The sequence below is a fragment of the Musa acuminata genome, chromosome BXJ3-1 (assembly GCF_036884655.1).
Source record: "Musa acuminata AAA Group cultivar baxijiao chromosome BXJ3-1, Cavendish_Baxijiao_AAA, whole genome shotgun sequence".
Taxonomy (NCBI): domain Eukaryota; kingdom Viridiplantae; phylum Streptophyta; class Magnoliopsida; order Zingiberales; family Musaceae; genus Musa; species Musa acuminata.
The window spans coordinates 43,955,716-43,977,899 of NC_088349.1; the positions used below are offsets into that span (position 1 = coordinate 43,955,716).

Genomic DNA, 22,184 nt, shown 5'->3' on the forward strand with positions numbered 1-22,184 from the left:
ATATTTTCAACAATACTCCTCTGCTTAAGTTAGTAGACGATTTAGAGGATTCAACTAGCATTATAAGAGAAAAGATTATGTAAAATGTGAGATGTCTATTATCTAATATTGAAATATTGGTCACTTAGATACTAGAATATCAACTACCCGAGGATCCAGCGCTGAGATGATGCCAACCATATTAGTATTTCTCTTTCACCATTAAATCACCTCTTCAACTGGTCCGTTTGCAAAGAGAATCACTCTAGAGGTTTCACGTTTAACAGCTATGACAAGCCTTAATGGTAACTAATAGTCAAATAACCTACTAAACTGCTACTAATAGCATCAAAATTAAAAGGAGGGCATACTACATACCTGGACATGTCTCAGTTGCAGATGACACTACAAACTTAGACTCTTACTTGTGATAAAAGGGAAAGGAAAAACTGAGTTAACTTTATCAAATCATATTTCAAACAAGAAAAATATAAATTTCAACTCCACCAGAACATAGTCGGTATTAAAGTACATTTTACTTCTTTTGCTTAAGCTCCAAAGTAAGCACCAAAAAGAAAGAAACACATCAACAAAGTGTTGAATACGATGAAATCAATTAATAGAGTTAATGATCTAATCTATATTTTGAGTAACGGAGGACTAGCTTCGATCATAAAAAGATAATTAAATCAGGAAAAATCAATGTTAGACCAGATTGGAACATGTTAGAAGATTGGACGACGAGCCGAAGGATCGATCGACGTATCGATAGAAGGCTTTCTGCCATGAGTTCGAGCATCGGGCCAAGAAGATCGAACATTACGCCAAGGAGATCAAATGTTGCGATAAGGTAACATACCGATTGGGCAATACATCGAAGAAGAAGACGATACGTCGAAGGGTCAGACAAAGCGCTGAATAAACCAACGACATGTCGGACAACATGTGATTAATGCTCTGTAATAAGTCTAGATCGAAGTAGGTTTAGTTCTAATTGGATTGGTTTAGAATATAATTAGGCCTACTTAATTAGGGGCTCATTGGGCCTGAGTTGCAACTATTTTGGGCCAAGTAGAAAGCCCATTCGATCACCCAAGATTATGTGGAACCACCCATGAGTTGTAAAAGTCAATAGCACACTTTTCCATGCTACCAAGCAATGGTACCACTCAATGTCAAATTGGGAGGTGATGGTACCACCCAGTGCAAGCGATGGTGTCGTCTATACCCCAAAAACTCGAGAATTTGAATTTTGGCTCCAAGTTTTGAAGCCATTTGGGGTCTATAAATACCTCACAAATTTCTGCTTGCAATAGATACAAAAAGAGAGCAAAAACTCTATGATTCCAAGATTGTAAAACTCTTTTAAGTATAGAGTCCCTCCTCCAAGAGCTTAGTGACAGTCCTAAGGGAGATGTGTGAGGGAACACTTGTAAAACAGGGGTGTAAAGGTTCTCTCCTAAACTTGCAAAAAGAAGAAAGAGTGTAAGGGTAGTTGATTTTCGCCCATTGGAAAGAAGATCGATGGTGAAAAGTCGGTGGCCTCGAGTGAAGCAGAATCAGGAGTGGACGTAGGTCACAATGACCAAACCACTGTAAATCGGTTTGCATTTATGTTTTACTATTTACCTTTATTGCAAACTGTTTTACTTTCTCGTTACTTTAACTGCACACTCGTATGAACGTTTTCAAAGTTAAACACTCCTTGATACGATTTTATCGTACGAAGATTTTCAACTCGACGTAAGTTTTACGTACGCACCAATTCACCCCCCACGCCCTTCTCTTAGTGCCGTCTTAATCCTAACACAAAGAACAATATATCTACAATAAATAATGTGCCGAGTTAATGCTGAGTTCTAGACCAAATCTATAGGAGCAAGCTAATTGCACGTACCAATGGTGCCAGCATAAGTTCTTGAGAAATCGTAACAAATTGAACATACCGATGACAATTCAGAATTTCATATAAAATAACATTTTATTTAATTATATACTTGTACTACAATTATATACAAGCCAGTATATAATTGTATATAATTGTTAAATATAATTGTAGTACAATTCATATACTTGTATATTTAATTATATACAAGCCAGAATTTTTGGTCACGTCTTCACTTTCACCCCCATATGCATAGGACACAAGGAAACAGCAGTTTAATTGCACAATAGCTCATTATGGATGCCCAACGATAACACAGACTTCTAACAAAGAGCCACTCATGAGCTCAGCCTTAGCCTCAAGTATCAGGCACGAATTTTCTACAATAATCCATGGACTAAGTGACACAAACGGATGCAAATTTCTCCAGCCTTTCAGCAATATATTCACATTGCAGGAGAAGATATCCAAGCAACTTCATTGTATACTATGCACAATCAGTAACATACTACTAGCCGTCTTTCATTGTCACCTCAGGCACTGAATCCCTTCTGGAGAGAACTCCACTGACCGGCAGGAATGCTAATGCAAGCTTCAGCAGAAACCTCAGCCATCATCTCCTTGCTGATACCCGCATTGCAGATGTTTGCTAGAGACCGCATATGTTTCATCCCATACTGAGATAGAGATCCACAGCGTGCTTCAAAAGTCCTCACCTGGAAAGAGAAAAAAAAAAAAGACATCACAGCTTTATAAAATTCAAAGGAACAAAAACCAAAGAATTTCCCACATATTCCATAGGTTATAGGTTATCTAACACAAGTTTCGTTGTTGAAGTTCCTCAAGAATGAAATTGAGTACAACTGGTCTTGCAAATCATGGATCTGTAGATTGTACCTTCATATATTTTTATCCAATAGAACTGGAAATAATACACCTATTTATTCGCCAATAAATTATAAAGCAGAAGTCTTCACTTAGATAAAAAATTGTGCCATGTCCAACCAAATTGGTACCGACAAGAAAATGCTTGAAAATAGACTCAATTGCATGATGACAAGATCATGTGATCACAGGCTACTGAAACATCAATATGATAGAAAGGTATTGCTACAAAAGCAGCCACAAACCAACTAGGACATGTTTCACAATCCCATCTTGTTATCATGGCAAACATGAGCCAGAAACCAAAATTGGTATTTCAATCTTGATTTGTGACTGCCTTAAATAGCCATAATTACATTCATAATTCATTCTGTTCATCCATAATTACATCCTTAAGGGTCTTTTTTCTTGTATTAAGTCGAAAGGAACATGCTTAAAGGCGCCCATACAGTTACAGTTAGTTTAACATTAATGAGAATCCCCATCAAGATATGATAGTGTTTGGAAATTCCCTGGTTGTTAGCATCCTATGCAACAATGACAGGCCAAGTTGTCTGCCATCAAAGGTGAAGCATAAGATACTGCTTGGGAAGGACTCATAGGCATGCTAACAGAAGACAATTTTGAAATTGTTAAAAATCATGTTGATCAATATACTCACCATCGATTTGAGGCAGGACCAATCATCCACTAAAGGCTGGCCTGCAGGGCGAACAGTTTTCAGCACTTCTGACCCCTGCTTAGAACCGAACAACAACTTCCCGATGAATTCTATACTATTGTCTACATGCAACCGATGTGATATTACTTCGAGAAGTTCCTTCTGAGCATTACGTTTATGAGAAGAGCCTTCATGTGCCTTTTGATACTTCAATAAGAAAGGTAAAGTGTCAGTCTGAAACAACAGATGAAGCAATTGAAAGAAGTAAAAACACAAAGTTGCACTAGGTAATGCCAGAACCATGTACTGCATTTAGGGATCAGAAAGCATGAGAAGAATGAACAGAACAAGCAAAGCAAACTACAGAGTAAGGAAGATGCCAACCTTATGCCAGAAGTAGATTAAATCTGCATCCCGTTGATTAACAGCAGCGTTAGAAAATGATGATAATGAGTTATCATCAATGAAAGTGGCATTTTCATTGGCAGAATTTGAACCCACATACAAGAAAAGGTTTTGCATGTTGAGTTCGAGTTCCCCATATTCCATGACATGTGAACCAAACAAATACGTATCGTTAACAGCAGTTCTGGTCTTTACCTAAAAACACCAATAGAATGAGTTTATTAGACCCAAATGGTCATTTAAACAGGTGGCAAGAAATAAGGAAACCATAATCTCAAGTGCTCACCAGCTGATACTGCTGCTTCAATGTTTCAGTCCTCAAATTGTGTTTATCACTGTTACATGCAAAAGCACCGGTTAGCTTAGGACTTATGATAGACAACCAAAATAATGCAAGAGATAAGAAAGCTGTATTAATCAAATCAAACCAAACCAAAATTTCTTCTTTAATTCAAAAGAATCTATATTAAACATGGACAAAATACGGATCATTCCTCTGTTCGATATTGGTTACAACATGACTAAATGTTACATCTTTGTTAGCTCCTATCACAATCATGTTTCTTAAGTATGTACTACAACCACAGTTTTCCTTTAATTCACATTACTGCCACAATGAAAGTGATTTGTGTTAATGTCAAATGGAGAAAAGACAAAGATGAAAAAGCTTCATGCTCAATACTACTAAAAGAAGCATATATCTACAGAAAGATATCAACTACAAAGTATTAATTTCGAAAAAAAATAAAAAAGATTGTCAATATATTGACAAATAAATGTCACTAAAACCATTCATAATTTCTAGATCTCGAGAAAAAAATGTTCTATGATATTTTTTTTTTTACTTGAAAAGCAAGGGGGCATAACCCTCTAAGTGTCAATCAAACTCTACGTTTCAGATAAGATTATACAAGGAATGGTTGTGAATTTTTGTTTTGCAAAGGCAAACTATTCATGGTCTAACAATAGAAAAATATGGACCAAATTTCATTTAGAAGAAATGCGTCATTTACCTGTCCTCCATCCAAGCAACACTGTACAAATCCCCCAGACAGGTATAGAACTCTGGGGGAGGGCTAGGGTGCTGTCCCGGGCAGTAAGTTCCCCAACTACTCTCATAAGCATTTGATGCTGTGGTTGCATATATATTTATGTCTTCAGGGAGAAGACCCTCAAAAATGCTCCCAGATTCACAAGCTTCAAGATAAAATACCTGAAACAGTAAACCAAAAAAAAAAAAAAAGATTTTCAATCTAGATAATCCTATGCAACCATGTGGTGTGAATAGATGTTACCATGCTTCTATAAGTTCCAGACGCATGCTTTTTCTTTAACACATCAATCAAATCATCAGCATAAAGGTAAGGAAAGGTGGGCATCCCTGTAAAGTTTCAGGACAGGATAAAAATAAAAGATCAGTCTGCATTCAAACATTGCAGTTTCTGTTAACATACATAACAAGGAAAGTTGAATAGTTGTTTCCCCATGATATTGTTTAATGATGTCCTCCAGTTAAATGAGACTGCGTAAGTTGCATAGGGATGACCTTTGCTTAGAAATGATGCAAGGATTTGACAGCCATTAAAAGCCTGACTATTGATAAAAGTCAAACTTCTTGACAGGCAGAAAATATGGTTTCCTTCAGAGCATGCAAGCAGGGAAAAAGAAAAAAATAGAGATCTTGTAATATTTAAATTCGTAATGGCATGATAATAGCTAGTGGAAACAACTAACCAAGAACTCCAGGTCCACCATGATCAGAGTAGAATATGAAGATATGATCATTTGGACCACTATCTACTACCTTCCCACTTCCTCCAGTTATAGCAGTTCTATTTCCAAGGAGTACAGCAAAGAAGTTGTTCACATTGACATCATCTCCTACATAATCCTGCAAGCCGTTCCCAGGCTGAGACAGAGAATCACAGATGACGGACACAATAAATAAACTATGGTGGAATGAAAACCTTTGGAACTCCAGCATAAACATCCCCACCCTCTGGGTGATTGATTATGATCCCAGGTCTAGGATTTTCCACATGTTTTGCAATGTCATCATACATGAAAATGATAATGTTCTCATCTTTCAGTCCACCATTCTTCATAATTTGATAAGCATGACAAATATCTGCCTGATTCATGTTTTTAATGATAAGTGTTAGAATACATGCAAACTAACCTAAAAACTGAACCAAGATACAGAAATGAGTTTTTCCTATAAAAATTTCTTCAAATTTCAGAATTAAAAAAATACTTTTTGGAAAGCAACTTTCTCTACCACGATCAAGGTCCAAAAAGTCACAAGGGCAAAGTTAAAGTGAAATTGCATAATAGAAAAGAAAAGAAAAGACCATTAAATTTTAATATAAAAAAATCATCACCACTAATTCAGGCTTCATGATCAAGAAAACTATTTTAGTATGTTAACTGGCAGAAAAAAGTTAACATGCAATCTCATGTCACCTAAAGCAGCTCACATAGGAAAAAAAAAAAAAGAATAAATTAACACTAAACCAGTACAACTGCCATATAACTACGTACACCTCTAAGCCAGGTATGTAAATCTGATCCCAAAAAAAAAAAGGAAAGATCGAAAAAAATATAAAGGATTACGTCACTCATATGGCAGCAAAAGAAGTTTGGAATTACAAGTGATGACACTCAGGAAACAGACAATTTTCTTGAACATGAGCAAGTAAAAGCTGAAGACAACCATAAGAACCATGTAGGCAGTCAATCACTAGATTACAGGATAAAAACCAATCTTTGGGCATAAAATGATGAAGAAATTACATGTTGTGGATGCCTTAGGGCTTTGACAAATATTAAAGATTTCATAAAAAAGGACAAACATTAGCAAGTACTTCCAAGGAGAACCTTTCCTCTCTCACACAACAAGTCCCATTGATGGTCGACCGATAACCAACAAATACAGTAAGTCCAAAAGGGAAATGAAAAGGACTGCCGAAAATACCAACACCAAGCACTTCCAACCAATACCTACTCTTCCCCTTGTCACCTAACACGCACAAGCAATAGATCCAAGATTCCTGCATCCAACCTGTTGCCAATTCTCCCAAAAAAAAAAAAAAAAACCTCGATGAATTTAGAAATTTACAAGAAAATTTTGATATGGCTTGGGATTCAAACAGTCGATCGAAGCTTTTTACAACATGCTGCAGGGAAAACGACAAGCGAGAGGGGACCAAAACGAAGCAAATAAATTAGTGAGCAACCACATGAGAGCAACAACATGACGGCATGTTACAACGGAAGACGTATCATGCGCCCCCTTGTCAACTACCACTCGGTCAAACTCCCAAGTACTTGTTCAACAAATATTCCTATCAATCTAAAAATATTAGGAGAAAGTAATAAATTTGATCGCGAAATCGGTGTCTAAATAAAAATTGATACATCTGTTACCTCTTTAAATTCAAGTACAAAAAATTGCAATTAAAGAAACAGATATAAAAGAAAATTGGAAGAGTTAACCTTTGTGATTAACATCGTAAAAACCACTTCGTTATTAAAGAAGAAAAATACTACAAACCAAATCGAAGATGGAAACAAGGAAATATGGCAAGAAATAAAAGAAAAGAAGAGGAAGAAATGAAGTAGGGTACCAAGCACAAGAAAGAAAGAAGAGAGGGAGGAGGAAGGATAATAGCGGCGGCGCTATATACACCTGATGGCGGTAGTTGTAGAAGCCGCGGGATCCGGCGATGAGGACGGCCCACTTGGCACCCACCGCGTCGTCGTCGCGGCCGATCCGCAGGTCGGCGGAGCGATCGGACGGGAGACGGATGGGGTTGCGGATGGCGTGGGCGAGCAGCAGCCGGAGGAGGAGGAGGAGGAGGGAGGCGGCAGGGGATCGGCCCATAGTGACGTCTCGGGTCGGTCGCGGGATCGCACCGAACGGCAAGGGGGTGGTGGTGGAGTTCTTATAGGCCTAGACGGGTACGTGGCACGTGCTTTGCAGTTCGTGCTGTTCCTGATGGACTAATCGGAACGGTTCAGGACGGGACGGGACGGGACGGGATCGGATCTGATCGGAGCATTGGACGTGGGACCCACGAGACAATAAAGTAGACCGCTGGGGCCCAGAAAAATAAACTAAAAAACACAGGTATCATACATACGACACTACTGATTTCATGTATTTTATTCGTTTATTTTATTTCACCTTTTTAGTGTCAAGTATTTATGACAAGAATGCATATATAGTTTATTACAAATCTTTTGGCAACGTCAACATTTTCTTTTCTTCTTCACACACAACCATTATTCAGTGAGAAAAAAGAAAAGAAAGACGACAGTATCGGGGAGCTGAAATGACATGTTGTGGAACTCATATGCCGAGTTGGGAATAATCTAATTCTGTGAGCTCAGCCACCATGGATGGAGTAGCCACTTCACTTCAGTGTTCATCCACTCGATGCAGCAGGAAGAAGACGACTCCCAACTTGAACACCAAGTAAGAAAGATAGGGCGTAACAACAAGTCTCTCATGTGTCAACTAGCTGCTGCATTTTGTTCCCCGTTTGATCTAATGGCAGCGAGTTGCCTGTAACGAGAAGACAAAGGTCATACGCATCATTCCTGAATTGAAGGTCGAGACAGCCTTCGTGGACAAGCAACGTCGCTTGTGATAACTTCTTCGACTAGATAACCTACTTCAGTCATCTTCTAAAGCCTTCGTCCGTGGAAGAACAAACCATTGGGAAGTCCACATGCTTCATCAACCAAAAATGAAAATAAAAATATGTATCAACGGTACAAAGATGTTGATGTTAGCATCATATCTGTAGTGCGAAAAAAAAATTATGTCAAGATTGAAATCAAATAAAATTAGATATAATAATATGACGATACGTACCTTTTATTGTTATTCAAAAAAATAAACATTATTTGATCTACTAGCGCACTATCTTCGGATCTGAGATATCAATCTGTAAGGAGAACTAGACATTCCTTCTCCTCTCTTCCTCTCTTTTTGACAGGACCACTTAGATTGATGGATTAAGGAGATTGAAAGAAAAACTTTAATTTCTCAAAGATGTATCTCTTTTAACTCGTAGAGGTCCTGTCTATTGATAGGCGAGAGCAAAGGATATAAAATAAGTTATTAAGATAGTTCCTCTCATCAAAATTATCTTCTAAGGAATTCAATCATATTTATAGTATATCTTACATAATTAAATAGGATCAAATAATCTAATAGTGAAAACAACTTTAGTTCATAATAAGATACAAGAATAATAGAATAGTAATGGGAATATGACCATCACATGGATTTTCTTTTTTTTCATGATTATTAACTTTTCCAAGAAAATTTTAAGCACGTTTTAATAGGGAAAAAAAATTTTGTTCTACGTATTGTTGTAATTTATCCACTAGAATCATGAATAAAGCAATATGAGTCTAAAACTAAACTTGCTGGAAATAAATCTCAATATTATGATCAAACGATGCATAATTACACTTTTTTTCTTTTTTAAGTCATTTTATCTGTTTTTTCCTTCCCACTTTATATCTTACTTATACCTCAAATTTTATTATTTCCCTCTCTCCTCCCATGAAAAAGGAAAAACTAAAGACTTGTAAATAAATTCCTGCTATAATATGTTTCATTAATACGTAAAATAGTATTATGTATGGCGTCGATGAATTTAAAAAGAATAATATTTTCCTCAGGCAAAAATTGATGAATTTTCTTGACAAAAATAAATATATATGTATATTTATTATATGCTACGTTTTTCACTAGAAGTGGAAGCATGGATTCGAATCGAACAAACAATTAGATGTGGTGCTATGGATAGATTCCAAATCCGTGGGGGTCCTTTCGGATTGAGTGCACGCACGCACGCAGCTCCAGTCATTGTGGTGATTTAGGCACCATTGAAGGCATAATAGATTGTCTCATAAATGTGATGAATTGATGGAATTATTTTTCTATTTAAGTTTGGGTGAAATAGATCAAGATTAAATCAGATATTATCATACTCCAAAAGGCTTAACCTCATTAAGTTATGAGTCAAATTCGACGATCGATTCTTCGATCTAAAGAAAAGAATAGAAGATAAAAATAATTATTAAAAAAGTTTTATTGAAAAAATGAAAATGCTTCAATACATTAACATATTCCTCTCCTATTTATACAAATTAGAAGAAAGGATTTTCCTCAACAGAATAGAGAATAATTTTTCGTAACATTTCTATGTCACTTCTCAACATGAATGGGATTTGGATGCATAGGTCTCATAGGCTTCATGTTATGATTGTTTCCTTGTAAATTAATAGATGAGAACATCAATCCTTTTACATCTCATATCGATGAAAGCTTCATTCACCATAACTTTTCAACTCGGATGGAACCAAAAGTAGGGAACACACGTCCAATTATATATATATTTTTTCTCCCCAACTTTGATCATTATGAGGAGGAAACAAAGTTTCAGCATAAGATAGAGGGGGGGTTAGACATTTTAGGTGGAATATTGTGTTGTATACGCAACTACTGATTGCTACTTAGAATTATATCTGAAGAGGCTGCAATCCATAACGGTGCAGACATTTTAACGAGCAACTTGTTTATGATTCAGACCTTCCTTGGACGGTGAACCAACTTGGGCACATCTCACATCAAATTATTGATTGCTGTCAAATCCATAGAAACTTAGGGATGAAGGGTTGCTGTTATGTAGACAAAATGTAAAATGCGATCCACCGAGTCTCACCGATCACCATTGCTAATGAGTTAGTAAGAACAACATTGATTAGGTGAATACCACGGGAACAACTTTTTGAGTTCTATCATTGTGTATAATAATAGTCATTACCACCGCATGAAGGAACTGTGGATGGAGATGGATTTGGTCATTCATAACGTCAACAAATTCCAATAAGATAGGAACCACATTTTAAAAAAAATAAAAAATAAACATCAATTTTTTCTCTTAATTATGAGGATCATGATGAAAAAAAAAAGAAAACTTTGCATACGAACAAATATAAGTAGGTCGTAACATATAATGAAATTAAATAAAAATCACAATCAAATATGACATTAAGATTTACATAAAAAACCCTTCCAATATGAAGGATAAAAATCATGAGGTAAGTTAGAGAAAATTTACTATAAAAATAATGAATATACAAATCTTTAAATCTCTTACTCGAAATCTAAACAACAATCACAAGAGAATAATAGTAGAGTTCCAAAATCTCCCAAGTAATTACAGTAAAAATTCACTATAAATCTTTCTGGATTATTGAGAATAATCTCTATGTTATCTTTATCGACCATCCCACTAATTTTTAGATGAAAGTGTTTGCTTTGTCTTGTATCATTTAATTTTTAGATTTAATCCTTATCATGCGAAGGCATACCAACTATTAAGCTTTATATGCCTATTGAACTCATAACAAGGTCACACGAGAGAGGCATCAACCAACCAACACAAATGATAGAGACTTAGAATACTCTCTCTCTCTATCTACTATTAGGGAGACCGATTGGATGTTATACAGAACCGGACATGAATAGTAGAGAGAGTATTCATGTCCAGTTCTGCATAATGTCCAATCGGTCTGTATACAGTGAAGCTTAACGGTATGATGTGAAGCTCATGAATGATCGATATGATTGATTGGACATTATACAGTGCCGCTTCACATGAGCTTTCTTCTTCTTAGATAGACATCCCTTGCACGCTTCAGCTGCTATCACCGAGGCATGCACCAAAATATTTTCAAAAAGTCTTTATCTTTTCATTGGTTTGATGTCTTATTGGCCTCGTCAAGCAACCTATGTTACAAAACCATCATTTGGCATCCGCTGAAAGAGCTACGAAGATGTAAACGAAAGAACAGCTGGGTAAATGTTCCAAGAAGGTTTCCTTTTATCACCAGACTGATAAATTATATGATCCTTTATAATTGGATAAGATATATAATGGAATTAATTAAATTTTGATGATAATCAATAAAAAAAATTATATTATAATAAGATTTATTAGGGGATGTCCATGATGGGAGGAACTTTCCTAATAACTTATTCTAAACATTTTGTTCTCATCTATAAATAAACATAACCTCTAAAGACTAAACAGCGCATCTCATGAAGGACGCAGTTGAGATATTACAGTTTTTTTTCTCAACCTCCTTGAAGTATCAATCTAAGTGATTTTGGATCTGAAAACGATGTATTTGCAGATCACACAGAGATTTTTTTCAGATGACATCAAAAGGTATACATCGTAAAACTGATATAATATTATTTGATTTCAATCTTAGTATAAAAGTTTTTCTATATTACATATAGCATATAACAGTTGTTATGCTTACACAAACTTCTAGAATGACAACTTGTGTATGTCCCAAGTGTTTTTTCTATTAATAATAAATTAAGTATGTCCTAAGTATTTTTTTCTATTAATAACAACTTATGTATGCCCTAAGCGTTTTTTCTATTAATATTCTTGCATCTAGTAGGTTAAGTTAGTGGATGAGACACACTAGTTGGAGAGGTGTGGGGGAGGTTAAGTTAGTAGGTTAAGTTGTTGCATCTATTAAACCTAATACTATTTCATAAGTATAGCTTGAAGAGAAGATGGCCCCTCTAGTTGGATATCATCTTAAATCTTTTATCAACATCATTTCATCCCACAACCTAATTTTTAGATGAGACATGATATGATTTATATCTCTAAAACTTATATCCTATCCTCAAAGAAAAACAATGAAGTAGTAAATCTCAATTGAGCTCGAGAATGCCACATGTTAAGGTAGATAATCGTGGCTTTTTTATACATTGAATCAAAATTATTAGCATAATCAGTTATGAATAATAGAGGCCAATTTGTATGATGTGATCTGATATTTTTAATATCTGGACGGCAGCGAGATTATGGGTGGCTCGTAACGAAAGGAAGCAGGCATTTTATAAGGGATATTAAAGACCGGTGATATAAGCATTTGAATCTCACTTTTCGAGGAAAAAATAAAAACATATTTAGATTTGTCAACTAATAATTCTTTACATTTCTATATGAAAAAACATGTATAAAACCTAGTCAAAATGAGCCACATTGGTTTGCTAAATCATAGAATGCATAAACTTGTATGAATCCAGATAATTTATCCATATTTGTTATATATATATATATATATATATATATATATATATATATATATATATATATATATATATATATAATTTCTAATTACGAAGAATCCTACAAAAAATACATGGCCCTCCTGAAAGCTAATTAGTTCTATTCGACATGAAATAGCATCAAAAAGCTTTTCATCTTGATGAAAAAGAATCAACTCTCGTCTGCGGAATGAACACATGCAGATACGATGGGCAAGATATTAAACAAACACTACATCTAAACTCCAGCTTCCTAAAGGTATCAAGAAACATATCAGTGTGTGCTGCATGAATCTCATCACATAAACTATGTCCCAGAAAGAAGCATTAGAGAATGATATCTAACTGAAAGTTTTTCTCTAGGCATCACAAAGATTTCACTGCTCTATGCTACTGTTTTCTTCGGAAAAAAAAAAAACAATTATATAGCAAGGCCGGGTTACTTATGGAGCAAATGTCATCACTAGCTTTATAGGGCTTTGAAATTATACATGTGGCTCCGAAGCTGTTTTACGTCTTCCAGTGACTCATGCAGCAAATGGTCCACATAGAGGCAGATCCCAGCACCACTGAAAAGACTCCAACAAGTACATTAAAATATAATCTAGATATAGCTCTCTGAAAAGATGTTTGATTAGTAGCTATGTGATGTGGATTAGCACATTTAATCATTTATGTTATCTATCATATTCCTGTGATATCTGAATTCATCAAATAAATTCCTCAAAGAATTTAGAAACAAATGATATGACTACATTAGTACCTCAAAGGACCCAAAGGAAGCCACAGTACATCCCAACGAAACTTTGGCAACCTACAATTTAGATGTAAAAACTTTAGCACATGAATATGGGAAATCAGAATGATAACCAACGTCATAGATGGGTGTTTTAGAACGTATGTTGTCCAAAGACAATAACTGATTCGATTTTCCCTTACACTAAAGGAGTCTTATGCAAGCACCAGCAAAGCTGTGTGTGATTGATTCACAAACAAAAGAAAAGAAGCAAACGTGAAACCAGAATAACTAGAAAAGGACATCAATCAGCAAATGATATTTCTAAAAATGTTCAAGGGAAAGAGAGAATGTTCCATTGTCTAAATCATCAATCATCATTGAATGATGCTTCTTTTTTCTGAAAATTTCTTGTCCTTGTGAAAACCAAGTTATAAGTGCAAAAAATCACCCACAATCAGAAAGATGATACTTATCTCAACACAAAATTATCAAAAGATGGCAAAAAGCAAGCCGATGTATTAAGCATGTCTTTGTGGTTAATTAACAAAATAAAACCAGAATAATTAACAAACAATAGAAAAGATGCAGAAATAAGTGAAACGAGAATGCAAAAAGGGATGTCAGCAAAAGATATGTACAAAACATTAAATGCAAAAAGGGAGAACAATCACATCTAAATCCTCTCATCATAAAGTGATACTTCTTTTTTCTGAATTACAATAGTATACTTCTCTTTTATCTTCATAAAACCAAGTTAAAGTGTGGATAATCACCCCACCTTCAGAAAGATGATACATACCTGAACATGTAAATCAACCAAAAGACGGCATGAAGCAAGCCAACGTAGCATGAATACCACAACCATTGTTGGGAAGACTTCGAGCTAGAAGCTAGACCCCTGACTCCGAATGAACAAGCTAGAACAGCAACCCAATCTGCAAAATATGCACATTATCTAAAAACTAAAGCAATCAATACCAAGTAAATGGTTGGCAAAGTTTTATTTACAATTTAAAAATATAAATATATATAGATGACATTCTGCAACACCATAAGAGCTATAAGATTACTACCATAAGTGAGGTAAACTTTCATCCCTTAGGTAGCCATCAACAAGAACAACTTTATAATGTCACGTTTTTTGCAATCCATGAGTTTCAAGACATACTTGTGCTTCTTTTGCATTAAATGAACATCTAATTTGGACCAAAATATTCATAATTTAGAAAAAGGTTGACCACCTCCATACGAAGCTATAGTAAATGTCACAACATTGATCCTCTTTAATAAACTATGTTGACCAAGTCTAGGAAACATGAATTATTAACCATAAGTTTTCAAATTAAATTGATCCTGCTGACAAGAAGTCTTGCCATTTTTATCAAGAGATGATGCATGTTGCTTCTATGGATTAGAACATAGTGGCCAAGAATTATGTTGGCAAACCCAAATTACTATGCACCATTGTAAGTCCCCTTGCTCATTACATCTCAAAGATGCATAGTCAAAATAAGAAAACCATGTAAATTGATAAAGAGCCAGAAGGACTGAAAAACATGGTGAACCAGTCTCCCATGGAGGGTCATATCATACTGTCACGGACTCATATGGAATTATCTAAGTTATGAGGCCTCATTGCGATAGGCATCCCAAAATGCAACCATGCACAAGTCCCAAAGGACCTATAGTCTTAAGTTGGTTAGATTCTAAAGGCGGGAGACAAGTCTCGATATCTCACACAAAAGTGCATCACTGAAGCAATTTAGCAAACACTTGGAAAGCAAAGAGAATAGGACTTTAAAAGTTAAAAAGATAGTCACAAGTCCAGCAACAGTCACTTAACCCGAGTCGCTTGGCAAGCTTGCGCATGATTTGCGTACAAGCTCGATCACTTACACTATACCAAAGCCTCATTCAACCACGTGCCACTTGTGTGATTATAAGGGTTTGAGATGGCTGACGTCTTATGCCCTATGTCTGTGTTGAAGAATTCAATCCATGACACGTGAAAATGGGGATGTTTTAGTCATTTTTTGCTTGATTCAACGATATAGGGAAAAACACTCGAAAACAAAGCAAAAATACAAGCAAGGCTATTGAACATGAAAACAAAGGTGATGAATGATCCGTTGATGAAGGTGTTACAAGTGTGCAATAATTATCCGTGACATTCTATTTATTTAATTTGGCGATGCCCTCATCAATGCATGTTTGTAAGATGCATTGCAACTTGTAAGATACATTGTTTATGCTGCAATTGACTAGGAAGAGCCCTTTATAGTTGCACATCAGTTCTTTGTGCACTTTCTACCTCATGAAGAATCAGAGAGATATTGGTTGGAGCTCTACAAACACCATGTCACCAACCTTGAATTCTTGAGGTCGCCTTCCCAACTATGTTCATTTTTTAAAATTTTAATTCTCCAGTTATGCTTATGCGATATCTGTGTTATGGTGCCATTCCTTAATGGTGTCAATACCATCTTGGTCGTGTCCATGAACTCTATCTCGAGAATCACCTGAAAATCATCCAATGGCACCGTCATCATATTGGTGCTTTTGCTCCATGTCCCGATTTTGGTGAAGACCCCTTTGCCAACTCGAAGATCTACTTGGCTTTCAAGTTCACCGCTTCCATCTGACTTGCACTTTTCTCCAAATTAAACTCTGATCGCTTTGCTTTGTGATCGATGATGAAATCATGGGCAGCGCGCTTGTGTCCACCATAGCACTATTAAGCTTAATGTCTACATATATAGGTGACCTCCCGACTTTCAATTTTTTTGCTTTGTTGGCTCCTCACTTGACCCCACTACGCATTTAATAGATCCACTGCTCTCATTCGAGGTCCTTATAAATCATTATTGTTATTGTTGGATTCAGAACTACTCGAGCTAAGGGCGACAACTTTACATTTGTCTGATTTCGATAACTAGATAGATGTTGTTAGCGTGAGTTCCGACTTCTAAGGACACTCTCACCATGCATGGCCCTCCACACAAAAAACATCCGTTGGATTTCGGGTCTTTACCTTTGGTATTAGGCCTTGTGAATAAATCTACTTTTGTTCAGCAGCAATCTCTTTCCCTCGGGAACACCTAGATGGTCAATTTTGCAAAGATTGTTTCTTCTTCTCAAATTTGCAATGGAAGCAAAGTCGATGAGTCATTCTACGATCGTTATATGTGACATTCCATAGATGCAATTCTTATTAAGCCCACGACTTCTAAACAACTAGTCCTTCTTTGACATGTCTTGTATATCCCGCAACAATGCTGATAACTGCTTCACATAATATCTCGGATAGAAGTGGTTTGATAAAGTCTCAATTTCCATCACATAACAGACTTAGTGTTCTCGGGCAAGAACCAAGTTTGCAACTCTCACTTCAAATTCTCCCACGATTCCCCATCCGACACCACCCTTGTTGGATCTCCTCCCATAGAGGGTGCCACCAAAGCTTCATGTCTCCATTCATAATGAATCGGGCCTTGTTGCCCCAAACTACTATCATATCAAATAAAAAGATCTCAAGTTCTTTTGCATCTCTGACACTCCCGTAGAAATATAGCTTGGGTGCCTTCAAGTTCTGTGGCACAAAAACGCAGGTATTGGACCCTCACATGTGTAGAGCCCTTGTGAGTACCGTAATTCTTATTGTAAGATCTGCCATGACTTCTTAAAAGTGTTGACTCTATGGCATCTTCTAGCAGTCGATCGACCTGAAATTCCATTCGATCAATCCAAGATTCAACTGCTTTTTGAGAGTTTTGTATGAGTTTTGTACCCTAAATAATTGTCGTTGGCTTTGGTTGAGTTCCTCCATCCTAGCTTAAAGGACAACGTTGTAAGCCTCTCTTTTTTATTCTTATGCTTCCCTAAAGCTAATAGTTTAGACTACACATCCTTCACTCGAGGTAAGTCGCCAACTTTTGGATCACCATTTTAATTGCCCACTACTCTTGAATGGCTCTAGCAGCCTATAAATGAGTCTACACATGGGCGCCCGCTATGAGCGTGAAGGGCTATTATCCCCTTGTGTAGTCTTGCTCAACTCATCAGGGTGCTTTGTCATGGCTAGTGCACGAACCTTGTTGTTTGCCCAAAGTGATTGCCAACTTTGATATTAAATGTCATGGACCTTGAATTACTCGAAGTCTTGAGGCCCCCTTACAATAGTCATTCGCAAAGATCAACCAAAATGCAACCTCACACAGATCTCGTGCAGCCCCCTTTTTATAGTCTGAAAAAGATGTTGGTTATATTCGAAAACGAGCAACAAAAAAGTCTCGACGTCTCGTACAAAAGTGAGACACTTAATCAATTCAATAAAATCTTAGAAGGGAAAGAGAATAAAAGGACGTCAAACAATAAAAAGACAACTGAAGTCCAGCGATGGCCATTTAACTGGGAGTCAAGTCGCTTGGCATGATTACTCATGATTTGTGTACAAGCTCGTGTTTTCCAAATTGATCATGACACTCTACCGAAGCCTTATCCAGTCCTATGCCACCTATGCGATTACAGGGATCTGAGATGGTTGAATTTTACACCACGCGATCGCCTTGAAGAATTCAACCCGATACACGCGAAAATGGGGGTTGTTATGGCCCCTTTCAGCTTGTTTTGGCGAGCGATCACTGGACAGCCTTGGGCAACTGTTTTCTTGTACAGCTGCTTAGCTTTGTTTTTTGCTTGGCATTTATGTATTTTTCCCTAGTTTTTTAGACCAAGTCAATCCGCAAGATTGCGCAATGACCAATTGCCTGCCAGCAAGCATCAATGAGGGCATCGACAGATTCAGTGAGGGAGCAAGTCATGGATGATCCTCGCACTCCCACAACACCTTTGTCAACGGACTATTTGTCGATTTTGTTTTCTTGTACAATTGCTTAGCTTTGTGTTTCGCTTGGTTTTCATGTGTTTTTCCCTAGTTTTTGTAGGCCAAGTTGGTCTGCATGTTTGTGCAGCAAAAAGAACCAAAGCCACCCACTTTTCATGTATCATGTTATCTGCCCATGACTTTTATAGGTCATTTTTGGAGCTCCCTGTACCTCTCACCTAATTGCATCATCTTATCTAGCCAAGACTTTTATAAGTCTTCTTAGAACATGTCAATGCCATCATTGGATGATTGTTCCTCATTTTATACTTTATCAAAGTAACAACTAATTGTTCAAAAATGGAAGAAAAAAAAAATCACTCTTTCATAGTGACTCCATACATCCATCTTAGTATTACATCAACAAACCCTTTGTACAGAATTTTTTATCACCAAAATCCAAATCCATAGAGCATGATTGACCTAGCAACTGTCTTATAAAATTTTTCTTTTAATTCTTTCTTGAACGTATTTATACCAACTAAATTAGTTTCATCCCATTTATCTTCTATTGGAACTCCCATAAATTGTTCACTAGTGTCAATATTTCTTACTACATATTGTAGTTTTCTAAGTGTTCAAAATTATGATCCAAAGGCATAGTTGTTTTCATAATTGCCTTTTAATATTTTATATTTTAGTACGGCACAAAATAATCAAATAGTATCTTTGATGTCCCTAATCCTGACAAAATTCTAGAATGAATTGAAACTGTGTACGGATGAATGATACTCATTTGTGAAGTTAAGATCATTCATTAAACGCCAGTAAAGAACAAGAAGCAGAGAAAAACAAACCTGCAGATATGGTCATCCAGCTTTGCATTTCTTCCATGAAATAAGCATGAAAACGCTGCTCATAAGCAGAAGTGGATTGTCAAGAATTGAATAACAAAATCGAATGCTGCATGCTAGTGCAAACAGACTCAAGAGGCATAAGTTATTCCAGTAAAGTTACGCAGAAATAAGGCAAAGGTTACGTCAACGTTCAGCACAAGAACCACCTGATTGAATAGTTCCAAATGTTGGCTGGGCAAGAAAAAAATATATTTCGGAGGTTGAGATGTTTGGTGGTATTCACAAGGTTCATTGTGTCAAAGAAGTTATTTAAAGGGTGCCTCACAGAGGTCCAGAAAGATTAGGACAAATTCACCAAAGACATGAACAAGAAATGCCTCACAAACAAGATTGCTACTGAATCTATTACCCATAGAGGAGGGTTAAACAAAGCACACTATACACGGTTAAACATCGCATGATCATTTGTCTGAGCTAAAAGTAACACTGAATTTTCAAAAACTGAAATCTAAGTGTTGAAAATTCATCCTCTTTTTCTAAGCATCGAAACCTGATATGATATCCCTTATACAGGCTAATTACCATACGAGAATTTCTTCGTCTCGACAAAATGATTTAAAGATACTAACGTGCGGAACAAGATTAAACTAGTCGTTACCAGTTCCCATGGATACCAAGCTTGCTGGAAGATGGAGTAGACCATGAACGCGGTATAGCCGAGGAGAAATCCAGCGAAAACACGCTGCGAGAACCCAAACCAAAAACGAACCGTAATTTGGGAACAGGGAACGAGGGTGCGGGATTCCAGAAGGGCCGGAAGAAGAATTAGAAAAGATGAAACAAACCCTCCACAGACGACTCTGTCGAGCGTGCTCCCTCTCGAAAGATCGAACCATCTCCTCTTGATCTGTACCAGGAAAGAGAAACCGGAAACGAGTCGATCTTGATACCCCGACGGAGAAGCCTACGGAAATGGAGCGCAATTAGACGAAGGAATCTCGGACCTTGGGAGTCGATGGGGTGGGAGTCGTCCTCGATACCATCTTCGCCTCCTCCACGATGCTTCTTCCGCCATTTCGCGGTTAGCTCCATGGATCCGTTGATCGGTCTCCGCAGCCGAGCAACACGAAGACGAGGAGGGGATGGGCAAGGCGGACCGGTCGCGTGACCGTACCTCGTTCGAGGAAAGACGCTTATGTTTCGTACCAAGTAAAAGACCGAAGAGTTCGTTTCATCTGCTGCCTAATTTTACTCCACGCATACTCGTCCCACCACTTAAAATTAAGATATATAATATATATATGTACGAAACCGCTCTTAAGTAATCTATGAGAATTATTATTGGTTACATTTATTAATATAATAAAAGATAAGGCTGTGTCACTGATTTAAGTATGAATTTTGTTTAATATATTTCAAATCTGAAACACTATTTAGACTATTTAGATATATCAAAAATCACTGTTTGCGGTTTCGTCCGGATCGATATTGATAAGGTCATTTAGTCTCACATTAGTCGAGGAGTATGAAAATCAAGGGCTCGTAACTCCGTTAAGTCTTTCTTACCCTCAAAAGAATTCTCGAGCCTACGGGACGCACCAATGATCGACCGATCAAATGATCTCTTATCAGATATGTACCAAAAACATTAGCGGGTAAAAACGATAGTAAGAATTAGATTTGGCTACCGCTTTCCTAAACTATCTCACCCTCTTGTAGCATATCATCATAAGAAGTCTATATTATAATAGGATTCTAAGAAGAAACTTTCATAATAACTTATCATAATAATTTATAATAGATATATATCTATGCTCTCGCATAATCTCTAGAGACTAAATGATGTATGTTATAGAGGACATATGTCATTTAGCCTAGCAGAAAAGTTTCTCTCTCAATCTTCCTAAACTATCAATTTAAGTGATCCTATAAAAAGATAAGAAGAGACGAGAATGAGAGTCTAATTCTCCTTATATATTGACAGTACATTTTTTGGATCTAAAGACAATACCTAGATAGTATCGAAAGATACACATCATTAAAACCCAATTTAATGTTATTTGATTTCAATCCTGATATAAAGATTTTTTTCATATTACATGTAACATATCACTGGTAAAAACTTGAAAATGTCAATGTTCTCCCAAACTGCATATTTTAAATATTTGATTACAAATACACTTTAAAGTTAGATAAGGACTGAATGCAACTAACTATTATATAAATTCAATATCCTCCCTCATCTAGAAATTCCCAATTGGATGCTTCATGAGAAACCCAAACCCAAACAGGCAATCTATCAGTTTGATTTGGCTTAAACCTCCAGTAAGGATATGCAAGCTAACTTATAAAGCGAATAAACATCGATGTTTCTGCACCTCGAATTCTCTTTCTTTGGCCATGATTTTGTTCTGTGAATACTCCACAAAATACCACCACCCATGCGGAAACGCTGTCCATCAGCACTCTTCTGTCCGCCACACTGCTGGATGGCATCCACCTGCATTTGCAACATAGCAAGAAATCCATTAACCATATATCGTTAAAAATTAAGAAAAAAAAGAAAATGAATCCTTCTTTCATAACCATTATATAATTTCTAGTTGCAACAATCCACAACAGCATGGTTAGATTATCCAATACTCAAAATTTCACAAAACATAAAAACACTATGAGCACTTGGTGTGTGCCAACGACTGAAATTTTTTTGACTGCAATGTCAGCAAATTCTCTATAAGTGGAAGTTTATTGTTTATATATATAAACTATATATAATTCTAAGAATAAATTA

General features: G+C 36.4%; 2 protein-coding genes across 2 annotated transcripts; both read right to left on the reverse strand.

The window, feature by feature from the left end:
* Positions 1 to 2,134: 2,134 nt before the first annotated feature.
* On the reverse strand, positions 2,135 to 7,725 carry LOC104000506 (vacuolar-processing enzyme). Its single transcript, XM_009422594.3, has 9 exons — positions 7,504 to 7,725; positions 5,783 to 5,947; positions 5,550 to 5,706; positions 5,111 to 5,196; positions 4,829 to 5,028; positions 4,102 to 4,150; positions 3,795 to 4,010; positions 3,411 to 3,617; positions 2,135 to 2,580 (listed from the first exon to the last, which is right to left on the reverse strand). Exons 1-9 carry the CDS (start codon positions 7,696 to 7,698, stop codon positions 2,398 to 2,400), a joined length of 1,458 nt encoding a protein of 485 aa, XP_009420869.2. The 5' UTR covers positions 7,699 to 7,725; the 3' UTR covers positions 2,135 to 2,397.
* Positions 7,726 to 13,292: 5,567 nt separating this feature from the next.
* LOC135628911 (uncharacterized) lies at positions 13,293 to 20,628 on the reverse strand. Its single transcript, XM_065135892.1, has 7 exons — positions 20,398 to 20,628; positions 20,239 to 20,300; positions 20,052 to 20,135; positions 19,394 to 19,448; positions 14,514 to 14,649; positions 13,739 to 13,789; positions 13,293 to 13,544 (listed from the first exon to the last, which is right to left on the reverse strand). The coding sequence occupies exons 1-7, from the start codon at positions 20,483 to 20,485 to the stop codon at positions 13,445 to 13,447; spliced, it is 576 nt and encodes a 191-aa protein (XP_064991964.1). The 5' UTR covers positions 20,486 to 20,628; the 3' UTR covers positions 13,293 to 13,444.
* Positions 20,629 to 22,184: the final 1,556 nt, after the last annotated feature.

Excerpts from the sequence above, each read along its gene's own strand:
- LOC135628911 (XM_065135892.1), bottom strand. The coding sequence starts at position 20,485 with ATGGAGCTAACCGCGAAATGGCGGAAGAAGCATCGTGGAGGAGGCGAA. Across the intron at positions 20,301-20,397 it reads CCACCCCATCGACTCCCAAG|ATCAAGAGGAGATGGTTCGA; the intron begins GTCCGAGATTCC and ends TTCCTGGTACAG. Across the intron at positions 13,790-14,513 it reads TGGTTGATTTACATGTTCAG|GTTGCCAAAGTTTCGTTGGG; the intron begins GTATGTATCATC and ends TCTAAATTGTAG.
- LOC104000506 (XM_009422594.3), bottom strand. The coding sequence starts at position 7,698 with ATGGGCCGATCCCCTGCCGCCTCCCTCCTCCTCCTCCTCCTCCGGCTG. Across the intron at positions 4,151-4,828 it reads GTTGCTTGGATGGAGGACAG|TGATAAACACAATTTGAGGA; the intron begins GTAAATGACGCA and ends TGCATGTAACAG. Across the intron at positions 2,581-3,410 it reads GGTCCTGCCTCAAATCGATG|GTGAGGACTTTTGAAGCACG; the intron begins GTGAGTATATTG and ends TTCTCTTTCCAG.